At 46.1% G+C, this 20,919-nt stretch overlaps 1 protein-coding gene and 1 long non-coding RNA gene across 16 annotated transcripts in view; one reads left to right on the forward strand and one right to left on the reverse strand.

The window, feature by feature from the left end:
- The window catches only part of LOC106823567 (uncharacterized), a 51,737-nt gene that overhangs the window by 29,946 nt on the left and 872 nt on the right, over positions 1-20,919 (reverse strand). For 2 of the 6 annotated variants that reach the window (XR_011499379.1, XR_011499380.1), the window contains exon 1: positions 18,823-19,759. This is a non-coding gene — a long non-coding RNA (uncharacterized lncRNA). Of the gene's footprint in view, positions 1-18,822; positions 19,762-19,783; positions 19,864-20,919 lie in introns of those variants that run through there. The other 4 variants (XR_011499382.1, XR_011499384.1, XR_011499381.1 and 1 more) reach the window with 4 other exon arrangements.
- Positions 1-20,919, forward strand: part of DDX59 (DEAD-box helicase 59) — a 32,250-nt gene that overhangs the window by 4,624 nt on the left and 6,707 nt on the right. For 5 of the 10 annotated variants that reach the window (XM_044762743.2, XM_070501476.1, XM_070501474.1 and 2 more), the window contains exons 4-8: positions 2,826-2,915; positions 10,108-10,359; positions 11,617-11,769; positions 12,307-12,435; positions 16,410-17,595. In XM_044762743.2, the coding sequence (XP_044618678.1) occupies positions 2,826-2,915; positions 10,108-10,359; positions 11,617-11,769; positions 12,307-12,435; positions 16,410-16,673 (888 nt within the window). In that variant the 3' untranslated portion in view covers positions 16,674-17,595. Of the gene's footprint in view, positions 1-2,825; positions 2,916-10,107; positions 10,360-11,616; positions 11,770-12,306; positions 12,436-15,255; positions 18,825-20,919 lie in introns of those variants that run through there. The other 5 variants (XM_044762746.2, XM_070501478.1, XM_044762745.2 and 2 more) reach the window with 3 other exon arrangements.

Raw genomic sequence — 20,919 nt, forward strand, 5'->3', positions numbered from 1 at the left:
GAGGAAGATCAGCCATGAGCTAACATCTGCCGCCAGTCCTCTTTTTGCTGAGGAAGACTGGCCCTGAGCTCACATCCATGCCCATCTTCCTCTACTTTATATGTGGGATGCCTGCCACAGCATGGCTTGCCAAGCGGTGCCATGTCCACACCCGGGATCCAAACTGGCGAACTCCGGGCCGCCAAAGCGGAACGTGCGCACTTAACCACTGAGCCACTGGGCCGGCCCCCCATTTATTTTTTTATATCAATCTGGACTCATAGTTCCCTATTTTATTTAAAGGATTATAATCTGGGGCCAGCCCAGTGGCATAATGGTTAATTTCACGAACTCTGCTTGGGCTGCCTAGGGTTTGCAGGTTTGGATCCTGGGTGCAGACCTATACACTGCTCATCAGGCCACACTGTGGTGGTGTCGCACATACAAAGTCGAGGAAGATGGGCACAGATGTTAGCTCAGGGCTAATCTTCCTCTCCAAAAAAAAGGGGGGGGCGGCGGGGTTTATAATCTGTCATTATTTGTTTTGATACTCCAGTTGTCCTCAGTTTGATAGTGGAAGCACCTTCAGGTGGATTTCTGTGTCCTTTTATCATATCCCGTCATTCTCTGAGCACTGTCTTACTTTCTATCTGAAGATGTCCATGCTCACCTCGTTCCTTCCTTGCCTCGGCCCTGCAATCCTGCCTTTCTCCAGGGAGCCTGGTTCCTTGGGGTAGAGGACAGTCTTTAGAAGCCAGCATCTGGGCTCGAGGTCCGGCTCATGGCTGGCGAGCTGTGGTTGCTTCAGGAGCTCACAGTGACCAGAGGCGGGGAATGTATCTAAGTGTGGGTGTTTCTGTGTCACATTTGTCTGAGGCCAGGAGTCCTGCTGATACTTCCAACTCTAACGCAACGCAACAAGGCTCATTTTAGGTTTTCTGTTGCCATGTTTGTAATGCTGATAGTGAGAACCCACCACCCGTTCTCGTCTATGCATTAGACCGGTCCTCCTGTATGCAACCAGTCTCCCCTCTTGACCCCACTTGCGCCCTCCTCACCCCTCCGGCCACAGCACCCCATGCAGAGCCTTCCTCACTCTGCTGCCACTGCAGCTGCCCCCACTGGGCCGTGTCCCTCGCAGACGCCCTGTGAGAGAGAGAAAACAGCGGATGCGTCTGTCTGCTCAGCAAAGCTGTCTTTGAAGGGCAAGGGCAAGATGAAGACCTTTCAGATAAACAAAAGCGGGAGAGTTTATGACCAGTAAACCTTCTGAGGGAACTTCTAAACTAAGATATCCTGCTGATAAGGGAGATGATTCTGGAAAGGAAAGGAAGGTGTGGGATGGGAGAAAGCTGGTGAGCCAAGAAAATGGCAAGCACGCGGGTAAATCTACAGAAACATCGACTGGATAAAACCAATAATAATGAGCAATCTGCAGGGTTTCTTAAAAAAAATAGAAATAAGATACTGGCCAACAGCAGCCTGTGAGCACGTGCTGGATGAGATTGGCGTTCAGGTATTTGCCCTTGATTGTTTAGGAAAAAGGTAAAAATGTCAATTAACTGTAGACTTTATTACGTTATGTATGTTGGTTAAAATTCAAGGGAAGCATTAAAAGAATGAAAAAAAAAAGTTTATAACTTCCAAGCCGGCAGAGGAGGAAAAATGGCGTAGATGGGTGAACACAACTCAAAATAATTAAAATTGACTTACATGTGTGTTTCTGAGGTATCTGAGAGAACCCTGTAGTGGTCTGCCCACAGATCCTTAGCAGCGTGAAGTTTTCTCCTTCTCAGCGATCTTACCGTTGTGTTGGTGTGGACTTGAAAAGTGGAATACAGTTGACTTTCTTAGCTCGTTTGTGACTCTGCTATACTCTGTGCCAGGCACTGGCTTGTTTATTCCTCACCGTGATTATTATCGTTTCCGTGTTGTGGATGAGGGAACAGATTCGCCTCCTTATTAGGTGCTGGGGTAAGATTCCTCCCTCAGTTTCTTGACTAAAGAGCCTCTGCCTTTAACCACTCCTACAATATATTCTAAGACCCTCAGGAGCTTTCAGCAACCTGAGAAATCCCTGTGCTAGCCTCTTAATTTAAAAACAAAATAGGCCCAGCTCAGAGGTTAAGGGTTTGCCACTTGTTCACAGAGCCAAATAGCGGTCAGCCTGCCTGCGAGGCGCCCCCTGCCCGGCTCCCTGCCTGGTTCCCAGGGCTCGGCCTGTGCCTCCCCTCCCTCCCGACTCGTGGCCTCCCAGGTCCAGAATGCACGTGGATTCCTTTCCCTCCGCCTGGCCATCCACACCTCGAGCCCTCCCACGGCTCCTGTAGGCTTTAGTTTCTGTGTTAGCCGGAACAGGAAAGATCCCTTCCTTTGTCGTACATGATGCTGATCCCACCAGCGTTTATCTCTCTGTTTCTTCCTTTGTATTGTGAGTTTCCTGAGAGCAGAGACCATGCCTGACTTACTCATTGTTGAATTCTGAGTTCTCAGCACAGTGTCTGGCACACGTTAGCCGCTCAGTAAGTACAGAAAGAAAGAAAGAAAGGGGCCGGCCCCAGGGCCTGGTGGTTAAAGTTCTGTGCGCTCCACTTCAGTGTCCCAGATTCAAGGGTTCCGATCCCAGATGCGGACTGACTCCACTCATCGGCCATGCTATGGCGGCATCTCACATACAAAGTAGAGGAAGATTGGCAGTGGATGTTAGCTCAGGGACAATCTTCCTCAAGCACCAAAAAAAAAAAAAGAATAAAATGAAAAGAGATTTCATCTAAAAAAAAAAGAATGAATGAATGAATGAATGAGTGTTATCTGATTTTTTTATTTGCTTTTTCTCTCCTATTCAGGTTATCATAGCAACTCCGGGGCGACTTCTGGATATAATCAAGCAGAACGCTGTAGACCTCTGCGGGATAAAAATTGTCGTAGTAGATGAAGTAAGTAGCCGTGCTTAGAAACAGTAGTCAGCTGATTTTATATAAGTTATGAAATGCATATTATAGTTATATAACTTCATTGTGTATGCACGCAATTCCTTCCCCAAAGGAGAAAAAGTCAGGGGTTTTTTTAAATGGCGGCAGTGGTTCTTAAGCTGGTTCCTGTGTGACACTGCAGCTAGCTAAGGTAGCGTGCACTCAAATGAAACCACAGCTGTCTCTTCCTAATTGGCAGAAAACAAATTCAGCAAGTGCTCTGTGCTCAGTGATAAGATTTTTGAACACTTGATGCTGGCCATCGTTTGTCTGCAAAAATCAAGGGATCCGTGGCAAGTAAGTGTCAGCAGGAATTTGGGAAGCAGCTGATAATGCTTCTTGGGGTGACCTTTTTTTATTTTTCCCGTGTGGACGTTCGGGTCTGTGATCGCGGTTGTCTGTGTGGCATAGAGCAGCCAGGCGTTTTCTGCTTTCGGCTTGCTTAATAAGGTGAAGGAAATGTGTTATGATTCGATGATGTTCCACTGTGCAGACAAGCACGAGAACACAAAACCACGTGCCAGCCCGGACCGGGCGGGAGCCGTTCCTGCCTACAGTGCAGCCACTGTCACATGGATCCCACGGCAGTGACAGAGCAGAGGCCCGTGGTACCCGGCAGTGGTCAGAAATGTGGAGTGCGAGGTGCTGGCCCGTAATGGCAACCTGGCCTGCTGTCTGTGGCCCAGTGGGTGGCAGTAGGATGCCAGAGGCTATGGACAGAACACGTGGCCAAGACCACAAGAATAGGATATGAGCCTGCACCCCACCTGCTGAGAGGCCTCGGGCAGGTCATTCATCGTCCAGAGTTGTGGAAGGATGAGTTAGTGATTGGGAAGATGTCTCACAGACTGAGAAGTCGCACACAGGTGTAAAGCTTATTCACCCCCTTGAAAAGCATCTTCGTGGCCTGGCCCCTTGGCGGAACCGGTCTGTTGCATCTGATCGTCGTCAGACTTCCTGCCGCCTGGCCCGTGTGTTCCTCGCCATCCTCTGAGCCTGCGCAGCGATCCTCGCGGAGAATTTAGAGTCAGGTGCCATTTGTGCTCGCTTCTCTCGGCCGCGTTTTTGTTTTCTTCGGTGAAAGGTTTCCCCTGGGCACCTCAGTGCTCGCTCGGCACGAAGCAGGTCTCAGGCAGCAAGTGTGTGCCGAGTGCCCCTGTGCGCAGCGCGGCCCCAGCCCCCTGGGGCTAAGGGGCGCGTCTCCGTGGGGTCCAGAGGGGCAGTGCTGGTAAACAGTGTCATCGGTCAGTGCTGAGTCTGAAGGTGGCACAGGTGGGCCGACTCCGGATGAGCTTGGATGGCGCCACAAAGGAGCGTTAAATACCATTCAGGCCTCCAGGGTGCTAAGTCTGGTCGGAGACAAAGACACATATACTTCAGATAAAGGCAAGAACGTGGGGCCGCCTGGAGGTGCAGTGGTTAAGTTCACATGTTCCATTTCGGCGGCCGAGAGTTCGCCAGTTCTGATCCTGGGTGCGGACATGGCACTGCTTGGCACGCCATGCTGTGGTAGGCGTCCCACATATAAAGTAGAGGAAGATGGGCATGGATGTTAGCTCAGGGCCAGTCTTGCTCAGCAAAAAGAGGAGGGCTGACAGCAGATGTTAGCCCAGGGCTAATCTTCCTCAAAAAAATTTAAAAAAGTGCATTAGAACCGTGAGACCTACCAGTTTCTCTCAGGGAGGAAGGTTAGAGACAAGGACCAAGGTGGAGGGTCTGGCCTGTGGAGTTGGAAGATAAGTCAGTGAGCAAAGAAGTAGGCGAGAGAGCAGAAAGGAGCTGAGAAGGAATGTTGTCCCTGACGAAGAGAGTAGTTGCTGTTTCAGGAGGAGGTGGGGCATGGGAATGGTCAGGCACGAAAATTAAGATAATTCGTTTAGAATTAGGAAAATCTGCTTTGTCACCCTCTGGTCTCCTGCACGCCTGTCCTGTGGTCTAGAATTCTCTCCTGCCCCATCTGCCTGCTCTTCCTTAAGTGTCCATGACGGGGCAGCCCTCCCTCGCTCCCCAGGCTCGATTCGGGCCTTCGTTCCCCCTGCTCTGTCGGCCTGTGTGCAGACCTTGTCACCCCTCTCACGCTGTGTTCTCTGCGTCCCCCAGAAATCAAGGGCGGCGTTCGCCCAAGCTCCGCTAATAAGACTCGCCTGCCGTGCTCCACGAGTGTCACAGATACCAGGCCGCTCACTGGGACGTTCTGATCCAGTGGGTCGGAGTTGGAGCCCAGGAATGTTCTAGAAACTGATTCTGGGTGGTGCTTATCTTCAGAGAGGTTTGGGACACGCTGACCAGCATGCTGCCTGACACATAGGTGCCGGTTCAGCGTTTAGGGTTGAAGACTGCTGCTTTATCCGGTACCTTTGTAGGGTTTTTTACACCCGGACAGTGTTCTTGGTTTTGAGGATGCAGAGGAACGTGAGATGAGCTGTGCTAGGTGGACATACACGAGGTGATGTGACAGAGGCGTCTCTATTGTAGTCGGGGAGGGCTCCCCGAGGTGACTTTCATGTTGAGATCTGAATGAAGGGCCAGCCCCGCGATGCTCCCTGTGGAGGGAAGACCATTTCAGACAGAGCAGCCTGTGCACAGGAGCCGAGGCCCGAGCAGGGGGGAGCTGGGGGCAGAGGGAGGGCCCGTGGGGCAGGCGTGGTAGGAGATGAAGTCAGGAGTGGGCGAGGATGAGGACCGTAGCACTTTAGGCCCTGGTTAGGAGTCGGACTTTCTTCTAAGCCATGGGAAGTCGCCGGAGGGTTTAAGCAGAAGGGTAACACGATCTGGTTCACATTCTAGAAGAATCTGTGTGGTTGCTTGAGGTGAGTGGGTTCCTGCGTGGGAGCGACGGGAGCGAGAGCAGTCACAAAGGCGAGCTGGAGCGGAGGGGCTGGGTTGGGGCCGTGTTGTGGTGTCCACAGGACTGTTAATGGGCTGGAGGCGGGGGACGGAGCAGAGAGAGGAGACGGGAGTTTCCGAGGCTCCCGGTTCCCGAGGCGTGTCCCGGAATGGGAGAGGGTTTGGCAGGGAGGAAGTACAGAATTCTGTTGTGAGCGAGTTAAGTTTGAGGGCCCGTGAGATCCAAGTGGAGACGTTCAGTCAGCAGCTGGATTCTTCCACCTGAGTTCAGAGAGGCCGTTACGGCCACAGATGAGATCCCGGGCGTCTCTGATGTGCGCGTGGCATTCAAACTGTAGGACTTGTTGAGGTTACCTGGGGAGAGGGCGTAAATGGGGGTAAAAGGGGGCCTAGGACCCAGCCCAGGGGGGTCTCCACCGCTTAGAGATTGTCCACCATGTGGAGATTGATCCAAAGAGAAAGGCGTAGCCAGTGAGGGAAGAAAAATAAATTGAAGGGGGCCTGTCAACATGTCATGTGCCGTAACTTAAATATATCACATTTCAGGCACCGGCTCGGTGGCACAGTGGGTAAGTTCGTGGGCTGTGCTCCAGCAGCCCAGGGTTCACCGGCTTGGATCCTGGGTGCAGACCTACACACCGCTCATCAAGTCATGCTGTGGCAGCATCCCACATAGAACAACTAGAAGGACTTAGAACCGTGATATACAGCTATGTACTGGGGCCTTGGGGCAGGAAAAAAGAAGAAAGGACGAAGATTGGCAACAGAAGTTAGCTCAGGGCCAATCTTCCACACCAAAAAAGAATAAAAATAAATAAATAAATAGATCATATTTCAAGTGTATTGATACTGTAAGTTTTGTTTGACCCATCTATAGTCTTTAAAGGTGGGGTCTCTTCATGTGTCTTAACCACTGAGCACAGGAGTGTAGCTTGATGTTCACGGCGTGTGGTTGGAGCCGCATTGCCAAGGTCCACATCCGGGCTCCACCACGTCATGGATCCCTGTGTGATATGCCTCAGTTTCCCCATGTAAAACCAGGGTCATAAAGGTGCCTCCCTTGCAGGAGTGTTACGAGGACATGTGCAGCCCATGGAAAGGAGCCTGGCGCAGGGTGAACACTCGGTAAATGTGAGCTTCAGCCACTCTTCGCTGCTCAGTGGAGTTGGGTGAGGGAACGCTGAGCTGGGGACCCTCACGGAGGTTTTAGTGGCACAGACGGAAGCCGGATTCTCGGGGACTAAGGACGTCACAAGCAGTGAAGTGTAGGCAGCACTGAAAACAGAACGTTTCCCAGAAAGCTTGGCCACGTGTTTTTTTAATTAGAGGTCACCTGTGCTAACCTCTCCCTCTGTTCTTACCTCTGACTCTGTTTACCCCTTAATGTTACCGGAGTCCTGGCTTTTCCTCCCGCTGTGGACTCTCGTGTTTCTAAAGTGGCTTTGTTTTCATTGTGAGTGCTTCTAATATTTGAAACACTGTATATTTATGTAGTACTTTTTTTTTCTATTTTTGGGTTTTTTTTTTTTGAGGAAGATTGGCCCTGAGCTAACATCCGTGCCCATCTTCCTCTACTTTATATGTGGGATGTCTGCCACAGCATGGCTTGACGAGCAGTGCCATGTCCACACCCAGGATCCGAACCGGCAAAAACCTTACGCTGCCGAAGCAGAGCATGCGCCCTTAACCACTGCACCACCAGGCCGGCCCTGATTCATCGTGGCTTTTGAACCATACACTTTAGACCCAGTACGTGAACAGCATGTGTGTGTCTGTTTGTACAAATGAAAAGAAGTTTCATGGGACAATACCTACCACATGCAATTTTTCTATTCTGATATTTTCTATTCTGTCCTGTTTTGTGGGTTTAAAAAAATGCTATTTGTGGCTCATTTTGCAGTTTGAATGACAACCATGTTCTATGAGTAATCCATGCACGTTAAAGACGGGTTGGAAATAAGGGGAAAAGCATCATATTCCTCGCACCTTAAAATAACCACACTTATTCATTTCTTTTCCGTTTTCACCCTCAGGGCCTCTCAGAAACCACGCGCGGGTGAAAACGGAAAAGAAATGAATAAGTATGGTTATTTTAAGGTGGGAGCCCCGAAGGACTGTAGGCAGGAGCGTGCCGTGATCAGACTCTTATTCCCGATGTGCAGAGGAGCCTGTGAGCAGGGAAGCTGGTTCCCAGGACGGAGGGGGTCTGAGCCTGGGCGGTGGCTATGGGGAGGGCACGAGGGACTCGCAGACCTCATTTAGGAGACTGGAAGGGAGCGAGGTAGGGGCGGTGTCTGGGTTACGGGATAATAGGGGACCCCTGTTCCGTTCTTTATACCTTGTTTGTTTACCGAGTATTCTATAGTGAGCGTATTACTTATGTTATAGAAATAGTAATAAAAATTGCATCTTAAAAAGAGTTCGAGATAGACCAATGGATGGCTGTTGGATTTGACACTCTGGGAGTGACAGATGACCTGAAAGAGGATGTGTGCAGTTGCAGCCGGGTGAGGGGGCGGAGACCCTGGACTGAACAGAGAGGGCGGGAGGGGACGCAGCAGGTGCAGACAACTCTTCAGGAGCTCGGATGCAAAGAGAAACGACAGGATTTATTCCCAATGGTCTGTACTTTCTCTCAAGCAGCAGAGCAAGGCCATGGACTCGATGAGTGGGGCGTGGTGGGATTATTGAGGAAACGTGGGTACCGTGCGTGTGTGTGTGTTCTCGATGGCTCGTAGCCAACTGGAGCACTGGCTGAGACGCCCGTGCTGGGGGCGCTGTCCTCAGTGTTGTAGGTACTTTGTCTCATTAATCCTCATATCAGCCCCATGAACTAGTTAACTGTTGTCGTCCTCGTTTATAAAGGGAAATACAAAGGCTGAAAACCATCCCTGAACTTGCTTAAGGTCATCGATACGGAGCCAGGATCAAACCCAGACCATCGTGATTGCTGTAGAGTTTTTAAATATCATAGAAGAAGAATATTCAAATGAGTGTTCAAACTTTAATCAGACAGTACGTTAGTGGACTCTTAAAAATGCAGTGCCTGAGTCTAAATAGTCTAAAATAATTAAATATCTTATTTTCCAAAATAATAGACACCCAGATTATGTTTGAAAATGAAGATAGCCTCAATCTTTTGTTATTTTAAAGCAGCACAAACTTAAAATTCTTTTTTCTGTTTACTTAGTAATACATTCACTGTTTTTAAAAACCGGCAGTGCAGGGGCCGGCCCAGTGGCACAGCGGTTAAGTTCACACGTTCTGCTTCGGTGGCCTGGGGTTCGCCGGTTTGGATCCTGGGTTTGGACATGGCACCGCTTGGCAAGCCATGCTGTGATAGGCGTCCCACATATAAAGTAGAGGAAGATGGGCAGAGATGTTAGCTCAGGGCCAGTCTTCCTCAGCAAAAAAAGAGGAGGACTGGCAGTAGTTAGCTCAGGGCTGATCTTACTCAAAAAAAAAAAACAAAAAAAAAAACCCCCAGCAGTGCAGAAGTAGATACAGAAGTGAAAGCCAACACTTATTTTTTTAAAGATTTTATTTATTTTTCCTGTTTCTCCCAAAGCTCCCCATTACATAGTTGTGTATTTTTACTTGTGGGTCCTTCTAGTTGTGGCATGTGGGACGCTGCCTCAGCGTGGCCTGATGAGCGGTGCCATGTCCACGCCCAGGATCCAAACCGGTGAAACCCTGGGCCACTGAAGCAGAGCACGAGAACTTAACCACTCAGCCATGGGGTCAGCCCCCAACACTAATTTTTTTAAATACTTTTTTATAAATAGATGTCCATGGTAAAAAAAAAACCCAAACTTTGCAAAAAGCTATGAAAAATGAAATGGCCCCCCACAGGCTTCTCCCCAGAGGTGGTAATAATGGTTCTTGAGCACGTCCGCAGATGGTATCATATTGTGATGGTGTTCTGTACTTTGCTTTTTTCCTCTTCGTAGTGATTCATTATCATTTAATAAATGGCTTTCTGGTCACTGTTCGTGACAACAGAGTGTCGTCTTCTATGGATCTACCATAATTTATTTACCAAGCCCTGTAGTGATGGCTATTTAGGATGTCTATGGTTTTTTGCTGCTGTTAATAATGCCATAATAAAAATCTTTGATGTTGTAAACATATCGTGACACCATATATCAATATATGTAAGTGTATGTTTTTCCCAGTTGAGCCTTTGTCTTTTGACATGTCGTATATTTTTCTGGGTAGGAATTCTTAATTTTTTTATGTTCTCAATTATATCAGCCTTCTCTGGGTTTTAGTATCAAGAAGGACTAACCTTAAAGTGATTTTATTTTAGGCCGACACCATGTTAAAGATGGGCTTTCAACAGCAGGTGCTTGACGTCTTGGAAAACGTGCCTCAGGATTGTCAGACCATTTTGGTTTCCGCTACAATTCCAACCAGCATAGAGCAACTTGCAGGCCAGCTTCTGCACAACCCTGTGAGGATCGTCACCGGAGAAAAGAACCTGCCGTGTTCCAGTGTGCGTCAGATTATTTTGTGGGTAGAGGAACCAGCCAAAAAGAAAAAATTATTTGAAATCTTAAATGTGAGTAGTCAAGCTGGCAACCCTGTTTTGTAAATTGTGTTTGCATTTTTCACAGTTCTTAAGAGAATAGTGGGATTTTTGGGGTGTGGCCTTTTTTTTGTTTTTTGTTTTTGCTGAGGAAGATTGGCCCTGAGCGAACATCTGTTGCCAATCTTCCTCTTTTTGCTTGAGGAAGATTGTTGCTGAACTAACATCTGTGCTCATCTTCCTCTCTTTTATGTGGGATGCTGCCACAGCATGGCTTGATGAGCAGTGCTAGGTCCATGCCTGGGATCTGAACCTATGAACCCCAGGCTGCTGAAGTGGAGTGCACAAACTTAACTACCACACCACTGGGCTGGCCCCAGGAGAGTGGTTTTTAGATGCAGCTTTGGGGGAATTTGGTATAGATATTTAATAAATTACCAGAGCCAGCCCTGATGGCCTAGTGGTTGAAGTTTGGGGCCCTCACCGCTTCGGCGGCCCAGGTTCGGTTCCCGGGCGCAGAACCACACCACCCATCAGTCAGTAGCCATGCTGTGGCACTGACTCACACAGAAAAACTAGAAGGACTTGCAACTAATATATACAACTATATACTAGGGCTTTGGGGAGGGGAAAAAAAAAAAAAGGAAGATTGGCAACAGATGTCAGCTCAGGGCGACTGTGTCCCAGCCAAAAAAAATAAAATTGCTTTACCTCCCTCAGAACTCTGTGAGAATCAAATAAATTTTTATTTGTAAAAGCGTGCTATATAGATGCAGAGTAGGTTTTTCTTTTCTTTGTTATAGAAAAACATTTAAATATCAAGAGTATTCCTTAAGAATATTTTTTTTGTTTCAAAAATTTTTAATAGTGTTATATATCTAAGGTGAGGACAAGTTCTTTCTTGGCTGTATACTACCTTGAGACATTGAATTTTTTAACAGTAACCAGCTTAAACAGAAATTTGTTAAGTGGGTGATAATGTGCAAGGATAGTTAAAAATATGGTGTTAAGGTAAATATGGTTTGTATTGACTTATGAACAGTATTGAAAATCTTAAATTGCACTTAAAATTTAAAAATTATTTTTGCAATATAGAGATAGAGAACTGGGAAGGGCAGTAGACAGTTTGGCTTATGTTTGTGCGTATTTTAAAGAAAATACTCATTTTTTTCTCCTTAACAGTGTTTATAAATTGATTGGTAATGGGCTTATACTAATGCTTTTGGAAAAACTTCCCATTGTAAATTATGTCGTACGAACAATTTTAAATGCGTGTTTTTAATTTTCCAGGATAAGAAACTCTTTAAGCCTCCGGTGTTAGTGTTTGTGGACTGCAAACTGGGGGCAGATCTGCTGAGCGAAGCAGTGGAGAAAGTCACGGGTCTGAAAAGCGTGTCTATACATTCGGAGAAATCGCAGACAGAGAGGAGAAACATCCTGAAGGTTTGACACACAGCACCTCTCTTCTCCTCCTTCCTCCAAACCTGTTTTGCCTTATTTTCGAGAGACGCCTTATTACCCGCTGGTCTTTAGGGCAGACCTGGTTTTAACGACTGTGTGAGCTTCAGAGCAGCCACCGCGAAGTTCCTTGTTCCTCTTGCCCGGGCGTCTGTGTTTTGGGAGCAGTAAACCTGTGCCCTGGGGACCCACTGACGGCCTCCTAATTCCGAATCCGCCGTTTCTGAAATCAGGTCGCTGTGAGCTGGGGCTGAGAGGGAGCTCACCTTTGGAAACGGTTTGCCCGAGTGAATTAATAGAAAAAATTCAGGGGCTGGGGCGGGGGGGGAGGGGGGTGGGGGGCGCCTCGGGAGGACCTTAAGCTACATACATTTCTCAGGTGTACAGAGACCCCGTACACACTGAAAAGATATCGCAACAGCAAAATAGAAGAAAGTACTGGGAGAAAAAAAAGATACGTAAATTACATAAAATCACCTAAGATAAATTCTGAATAATGAATTTTGTTGCTTTCCTGGAAAGGGACTGCTGGAGGGAGACTATGAAGTTGTCGTGAGCACGGGGGTCCTGGGACGCGGCCTGGACTTGGTCAGCGTGAAGCTGGTCGTGAATTTCGACATGCCATCCAGCATGGACGAGTACGTGCACCAGGTAAGACCGACGTGCGGCCACTAGCAGTCTTGGGCAAGGCATGGTCGATATACTGGTAAGTTAAAAAAAAAGAAAGAAAAAAGCTTTTATAATGGACGCAAAACTTTGTATATTTTTGCTTTTAAAATATATACGTACATAAATTTTAAGATCTATAGGTATGCCTAAAATGCATTCACAGATAATTGGAAATAATAACCTAAAATGTTAGTTTCAAAAAATTTTAAGTGGCTCATTTGGGGTTTATTTTTGTTTGCTTTATATTTCTTTTCTTCCCTGAGCATATTAAATGGCTTTTATAATCCGAAAAAAAGAGGCTTTGTTTTACAAAGTTCATGTAACTGGCCAAAATAAAATTGATCCGTGAAAGTATTTGTTTTTTTAGGAATCTTGTCCTCATTTCCTCTTCATATCCTTACTTGTTCTGGTCTTTCAACCTTTACAGTTTTGTTCCTTTTTTCACAACCAGAGATAACAGTAGCTGTCCTTTCTAGCAGAAAAAAGAGGCTCCTCTCAGCGCCGCGTTATCTCACCGACGGTGCCCGTCTTCCTTCTCCAGCATCACTTACACGCTCTCCACGGGGAGCCTTTCTCCGGTGTTCTCAGAGTTGCCTCTGAATGCCACATTCCCTGGGCCACCACTGAAACGCTTTTAGTACTTTTAACTCGTTATTGCTTTTATTTTTACTTAGACATAATAATACAGCAGTACTTCTTTCTCTCTTTTATTTTTTTTGAGGAAGATTAGCCCTGAGTTAACATCTGCTGCCAATCCTCCTCTTTTTTTTTTTTTTTTTGCTGAGGAAGACTGGCCCTGAGCTAACATCCATGCCCATCTTCCTCTATTTTATATGTGGGACACCTACCACAGCATGGCTTACCAAGCGGGGCCATGTCTGTACCCGGGATCCAAACCAGCGAACCCCAGGCCGCCAAAGCGGGATGTGCGCACTTAACCACTGCGCCACCAGGCCAGTCCACTCTCTCTCTTTTTTTTTTTTGGTACCGTTTCATTTCCCTGTGCATCAGGGAATTGAGTATTCCACAGGCATTGATTGTTCAAATAACTGAAGTTTATTTTCTGTCAAACTTTTAATAATTCTGGATGGAAATCTTTCTAAAATATTAAAATAGGCAAGAAGCTTCTTTGCTTCTTAAGTAGTGTGCTGATTATAATGATCTCGTCTTTCCTCCCTACCCCGAGGGCGAGCCCGTGGCTCTGCTCTCCTCCCTGTACTGTGCTCTGACACAGCAGTGGCCTCGGGGGCTGATGGCATATATAGTTTCTCCCCTCTGCCCAGAATGGCCCCAGATCCTTCTGCTTTTCTAGTCTGTATCTGGATGTTTGTTGTTTGTTTCCCTAACTGAAGGACATACACACAGTAACAAATAATGCAAATAACAAAAGATGCAAAATGAAAAGTAAGTCTTTGTAAGGTGGCCCTGCTACCTTTCAGTGGCTACCACAGTTAATGGTGCAGAAAATATAAATGCATACGTATTCATATATACACACGTATGTGCACACCCTGTTACACTTTTTGCATAAATGGGACCGTGTTGTACCAACTGTTCTGTACCTTGCTTTCTTTATTAAATACATCTTGGACACCTTTCCTTATCAGCATCCATCATAGGTACCAGTTAATAAATGTTAAGATGTGTCGAGAGCTTACTGTATGGCCAGGCGCTTTCTATGCTCTTTAAGTGTTTTCACATGTTTGGTCTGGCTTGCTCTGTTTTAATGGCTGCACAGTAATGTGTTGTGTGGAGGTACTGTAATTTATTTGGTAAACCCTTTACTGATGGACAACCATGTTTCCAGGGTTTCGTTATTAAGTATACGCTGCAGCCAACATCCAGGTACACAGCTCTTTGTGCCTCTCGTGCAAGTACATCGGTGAGGTCAATTCCTAGTAGCAGATCTGCTAAGTCAAAGGATATGTGTATTTTACGTTATAATAGGGTTTCCATGTGTCTGCTTTTTAATTTTGGGGGTGGGGAGCCTCTGAGGAAGTAGTTTGATATTTGTTAACGTCAGCTGTCCTTTAGAGTTTGGAGACTACTGCTATTATTTTTTTTAACAGCCTTCTATCTCAGTATAAAATATCCCGATATAAAGTATGTCTCCATGGATATATAATTCACGCACTCTACAATTCACCGGTTTAAAGTGTACACTTCCGTGGTTTTTAGTACATTCATAGAGCTGGGCAACCATCACTGCAGTCAGTTTTAGACAATTTTCATCACCCCAAAGAGTAACTCCATCTGCATGCCATCAGCAGCCACCCCCCATTCCTCGTCACACAGAGACGCACACGCTCGACCGTAAGCAGCCACTGCCCTGCTTTCTGTCTCCAGGCAGTTCTGTCTTCTGGACGTTTCGTGTAAGTGGGATCACACAGGACGGAGTCTCCTGTGACTTCTTTCCCTTAGCACCGTGGTTTCAGGGTTCACCCATGTTGTAGCAGATATCACTGCCTCGTTTCTCTTACTGCCTAATGCTCCTTTGTAAGGACGCGGCGCCTTTGTTTTCCATTTATTCATTGCTAGACATTTAGGCTCTTGGCACTTTTTGGGTACCGTGAACAGTGCTGCTATGAGCATCATGTACAAGTTTTTGTGTGGACATATGTTTTCATTTCTATTTGGCATCACCTAGGAATGGAATTGCTGGCTCACATTGTTTTTAACATTTTGAGGAGCCACCAGACTGTTTTCCCATGCGGCTTCAGTATTTTACATTCTTACCAGCAACAGATAAAGGTTCCAATTTCTCCACATCCTCATCAACACTTATATTGTTTATCTTTTCAGTTATAGCCATGCTGATGGGTGTGAGGTGGCATCTCCTTGTGTTTTGATTTGCATTTCCCTGATGTCAGATGACGCTCAACATCATTTCACGGACTTACTGGCCATTTGTGTGTCTTCTCTGGAGAAATGTCTGGTTAAATCCTTTGGCCATTTTTTCAATTGGGTTGTCCGTTTATTATTGAGTTGTAAAAATCCTTTGTATATTCTAGAAGCCCCTTATCAGATACGTGATTTGCAAATATTTTCTCCTGTGAGTTGCAGCTGTTTTTATGTTAATTTTCAGTTTTATTGGAACAATTCAGGAACATAATTAAATAAATCAGGTAAAAGTAAAAGCTGATAATGAAAACCAGGGTTCCCTTCCCTCCCCTTCTTCTGCACAGTCTCATTCCCTAGGGGCTCCCCCTTTCCACTCTTTTTTGATGTTTCCTCCTTTGACAACGTTTGAAAAGTGCTGTATATTGTCAGGAGCCATCTATTCATTTAAATACTCTGAATGTAGACTTCAAGTTCTACATTCCAGTTTAAGGAGCAGAAAGTGACCACGGTTGTGTATTCCCCGCCTTCTGAAGAGCTTCTCAGGATATTTGGAGACAAGTAAATTTTGTTCCTTTTCGGGTGTCTCCATCACAAATTAGTGTCCATTTAATTCTGTCAAAATGGGAAATAACTATGCAAAGATGGATTTGCTTAAATCCCACGTTTCACAGCACTTGAGTGCTCTAAAGCAAATGGTCCTTTTGCCCTTAATGCAGTTGCTTTAAAAAAGTTTTTACCTGGGCTGGCCCAGTGGCACAGCGGTTAAGTTTGCACACTCCGCTTCAGTGGCCTGGGGTTTGCCGGTTCGGATCCTGGGTGCGGACCTATGCACCACTTATCAAGCCATGCTGTGACAGGCACCCGACATATAAAGTAGAGGAAGATGGGCACGAATGTTAGCTCAGGGCCAATCTTCCTCAGCAAAAAACAAAAAAAAGATCTGGTGACAGCCCACTAGATTGCTTTCACAAATATGTTGAGATGTACAATTCAAAATAACGTTATCTGAATGAATGTTAATCTTAGCAAAGCCTCTTTAAATACTATTCTTCCTTTTCCTTCAGGAGACATTAAGGTTTTGCCCATTTTGAAAATGGCCTCTGATCTCATTTCAGATTGGAAGAGTGGGGAGATTAGGTCAAAATGGAACAGCGATTACTTTCATCAATAACAATTCCAAAAGACTCTTCTGGGATATTGCAAAAAGAGTAAAACCCACAGGATCCATTCTTCCGCCCCAGTTGTTAAATTCCCCTTACCTTCATGACCAGAAGAGAAAGGAACAGCAGAGGGAGAAACAGACACAGAACGATCTGGTCACAGAGGCTAATCTTATGGCCATTATCAGAAAACATGATAAAAGTAATTCTCAAAAATGATTTGTTATACCACTTTGAATAATTTTATATTGTGTATTGTCAGTGAAATTTCTGTATGTTATCACTCTCCGGTTTGAGTAAATGGCAAATGTACATGAAATGAAAAAATTTAACATGATTTAAAAATTTTTAATAGGATATCAAATTTATACAGCAATATTGTATTTATTTCCCTTTATGCCACTTATAAATTAAAACATCAGAAAATGAATTGCTAAGTAAAATAAAATTTCTTTTCTCTGGATAGAGTATTTTTTTTAAAAAAAAATATATTCCTTGGAGCTGCTGTCGGAACTCGCAACCTACTCAGCAAAGAGGCTGGTTCAGGACCGTGATTCTGGTTTGGTGTCCTCCCCGTGGTGCGTGCACACTGGCACTTGGGTTTTTGTGGAATAAATGAACGTTAGGAAGAGAGCAACTGGCGGAAGCTGGACGAAATGGCCAGGGCGCCTTTCAAAAGATAAATATAAAATATGTTTTTATTCTCAGTTGTTTTCCCTTCACTTTGGTGAACGAATTTATTTTCTATTTAACATGGGCTGTTTATCAAAATAATGCCAGGTTCTGTTAATGTTGCTTTGCAATGATAGTTTTATGTTAGTGTCTCTTTGCTAATTCAATTGACAATATTAAGTCCTGGAAAGAAAGATGGGTGTTGTGCTTGGATCCATCAATACTTTCCTTTCTTTAAAAACCGTTAGAATCAGGGGCCAGCCTGGTGGTACAGCGGTTAAGTTCGCACATTCCACTTCAGCGGCCTGGGGTTCGCCAGTTCAGATCCAGAGTGTGGATGTGGCACCGCTTGTCAAGCCATGCTGTGGTAGGCGTCCCACATATAAAGAAGAGGAAGATGGGCAGAGATGTTAGCTCAGGGCCAGTCTTCCTCAGCAAAAAAAGAGGAGGATTGGTAGCAGATGTTAGCTCAGGGCTGATCTTCCTCAAAAAAAGAAACAAACCAGTGTCAGTTTAGTTGGGGGATTTTGATAGGATGTTACATAAATGACACTTGAACAAGCTTTATAGGGGATGTGGGATGGCTTGGCCCACTCACCAGAGTCCCTGTGGAGGCCGTTCCTAAGTGTGGGCTCCACCCAAAGGAAATCGGGGTCAGAGGGTCCACAAAGAGCGTGTGAACCCTGAAGACTGGCTCTCGCGCGGTGTCTGGTGTCTGCTGCCTGCTGAGTGGCGAGTGTGTTCCGTCTCAAGGGAGCGGGATGAGGAGGCAGCCGGGAAGAGCCAGATGCTGGAGCAGAGGGGCGCTGAGGCGGCCCCCACAGCAGGTGCACCGTGCTTCCCGTGCAGTAAGTGCCTTGAAGTGTTGTAAGAATCTAGAGAAGGGGCACTTTTTCACTAGATTCAAACTCGTGTACAAACAAAAGCAGTATGGCCGTAAAAATAAAGTAGCTTTGCGAATCAGCCTTTATAGGAGACTGTTGAAATAGAAGTAGATAACACGGGGCTCCAATGCAAGCTGCCGGCTCAGCTCCGTCCCCAGCATCTGCCTTCTCTCCCCGTCAAGGCCCTCACACTTCAGCTGTCTGCGTTCACCTCACACCCCACGTCCCGCCAGCTCGCACTGGAGCCTTCAGCAGCGCATCCTTGAGGCAGCAGGCGAGTGGGACGTGGGCCGGGCGGAGCCCGTGGCTCCCAGGCTCCTGAGCATGAAAGGCAAGTGCATGCGTGGGGCAGCCAGTGGGGTAGCAGGCAGCCGGCGCCCTGCCCGATCCGTCCACACAGTCTTCCCGCTTCTCTAAAATGCGACCATTGGCCTCCTCATTCCCTGAGACCCTTCCCCGGGCCGCATCTTCCTGCTCTCGCATCTCTCCCCTTGTGGGTACTGCACTGCTGTGGTTTCCTCAATGCGTTTTACAGACTAAAAGTTTGAACTTTTAAAAAAAAAAATTGGTCCCAGTGTTCTAATATTTTTTTTCCCCAATTAAGGATATTATTTTTAAAAAGCTGCCATCCATCGTTTCATGAAAGAAAGAACATGTAATAGAGAACGAGAAGGGAGGACACACTCTCCGAATGAGGGCCAGTTCTTCTCAATACAGGAGAGAGGGCACCCGTACACCGATGGACAATATTATAACATTTGCAATAATAGCTTCTTGTGAAAAACTGTCATACAGTTTGGAATTTTACTTACCTGAAATAACGAGTCGTATATGGTCCCACACAGCTGTCTCACCCCTCCAGTAACTGTGTCCTGTGACAGAGGCGCAGAATCAACTTAATTGTTTTAGTACCAGAGGGAAGCAAACATCTTTTATATGCCTGAAACACCTTAATGCCTGAAATGTAAGTGGCTTTTAGAGTCTGCAATAGGCAACCCCATTTTATAAATACTTTCCATGCCATTCTATTCGTATTTCTAACACCACGCATATTTTTAAAATCAGATTTTTTTTTCCACAAAGCTGAAGTTGTTCTGTGGTTTCATAACCTCTTTATAAAGAACACTGCCACGTCTTTAAACCATGACTCACACTGATTGATTTACTTTAATAAGTCTGAGCTGGAGCCACGGACTGTCCTATTTTCTGATGAAGCGATGCCATTCTCTTTGGGCGGGCTCACTGTTCTTCACGTCGTGCCCTTCTGTGGAATTGTTATCAGCCCACCTCTTTGTGCACCGTTATGTTTTCCCCTTGCCACAATCAACACGGAGTTTGCGCCATGAATGTAGGTGGGTGGGGTCCAAGAGGGGACGTGTCATTCAAGGTGACTTTCCTGGCAGCCGCAAGTAAACTGACTCTGGGTAGATAGGACTCTTGTTGTCCCCAGGGCACACTTAGGGTGACCCTGGATGCTCTGCGGCCACACTGAAAACCAACCAGGGGTGATTAAGTCGACACAGGTCTCTTGTTCTGCTGTTACTGTGAGGACCTATTTGACAATGTATGACCTGTGTGCTGTACTTGACAGAATTACGAATAGGGTAAACACAAGACAAATGTTTACTTTTTAAATATGTTTACCAATAGTAACTTGTAAAATATTTACAGACAGTAATTTTAATATTTGAATTTCAGCTTTCTGAACAATTTGCATGGCATCCTTATTTTTCTCATTTCATCTCAGAAAGATGCAAAGCTGTTTGCAAATACCTGGGTTCCTGTTATACCTCCACCGACTGTTTTGAACGAGGGGAAGTGTATTCCTGTCTCTGATCTTTAGCTTTGCGTGTCTGTAAGATAAGAAGGTTTGCTTTCAGCTTCTCTGAGATCTTCCCAAATCTACAGTTTCTGTGCTTCGAACCTTTAAATACCTCCCTCCATGTTTGGAATTTGTTCCAGAATAATGCCGAGTGGGGAGTCTGGGTGAAACAAGGCTGGCCGAGAGTTGATCATGACTGAAGCCAGGTGGTGGGCACATGGCCGTTTATTACTCTGGAGCCTACATTTGATGTATTTGAAATATTCCACAATAAAAACTTGTATATACATAATCTCTAATTCTATCCTTTCACTTGTGCCCTAGTTACATAGCTTCAACTTTCTGCTGAACTTTTTGGCTCCATTCAGCCTGTCTAGGGCCAGGTTTGCCATCTTGCTTATGAAAGTCCGATGCCCTCTCTCTGACTTCAGGTCACCTGTGGTGCTCCCCTCCTGGGTCGTGCTCAGACTCGTGGTGTCACCATTGGCTCATTTCTCCCCCTATTCTCCCTGTTCTCCTAGTCACCAAGTCATATCTGTTTCTCAAAATGTCCATGTTTTTATGCTGCCATGGAAGCCCAGAACTCCATCACCTCAAATCACAATTATCCTAGCAGCCGCTGAATTGGCCGTTTTAATTCCAGGACCTGTCACTCAATAGCTCTCCAATCCAGAGCAGGAGGATATTTTTAGAGTATGATTTCACCAATTTCACCACTTCTCCGAGGTTTCCTTGCTCAGAAACCTTCAGTAGCTCCCTGTCAACCGGAACATCAACCCTGAGTTCTACTCAGCCATAAAAAAAGACAAAATCGTGCCATTTCTGACAACATGGGTGGACCTTGAGGGTGTTATGCTAAGGAAAATCAGTCAGACAGAGAAAGACAAATACCGTACGATTTCACTCCTATGTGGAAGATAGACACACGGGTGAGAAGAACAGATTGGTGGTTACCAGAGGGGAAGGGGGCGGGGAGAGGGCGAAAGGGGTAAAGGGCACATGTGTGTGGTGGTGGGTAAAAACTACATTATTTGTGGTGAGGACGATGCAGTGTCTACAGAAGCCAAAATACAATGATGTACACCTG

The sequence above is a fragment of the Equus asinus genome, chromosome 30, assembly GCF_041296235.1.
Source record: "Equus asinus isolate D_3611 breed Donkey chromosome 30, EquAss-T2T_v2, whole genome shotgun sequence".
Taxonomy (NCBI): domain Eukaryota; kingdom Metazoa; phylum Chordata; class Mammalia; order Perissodactyla; family Equidae; genus Equus; species Equus asinus.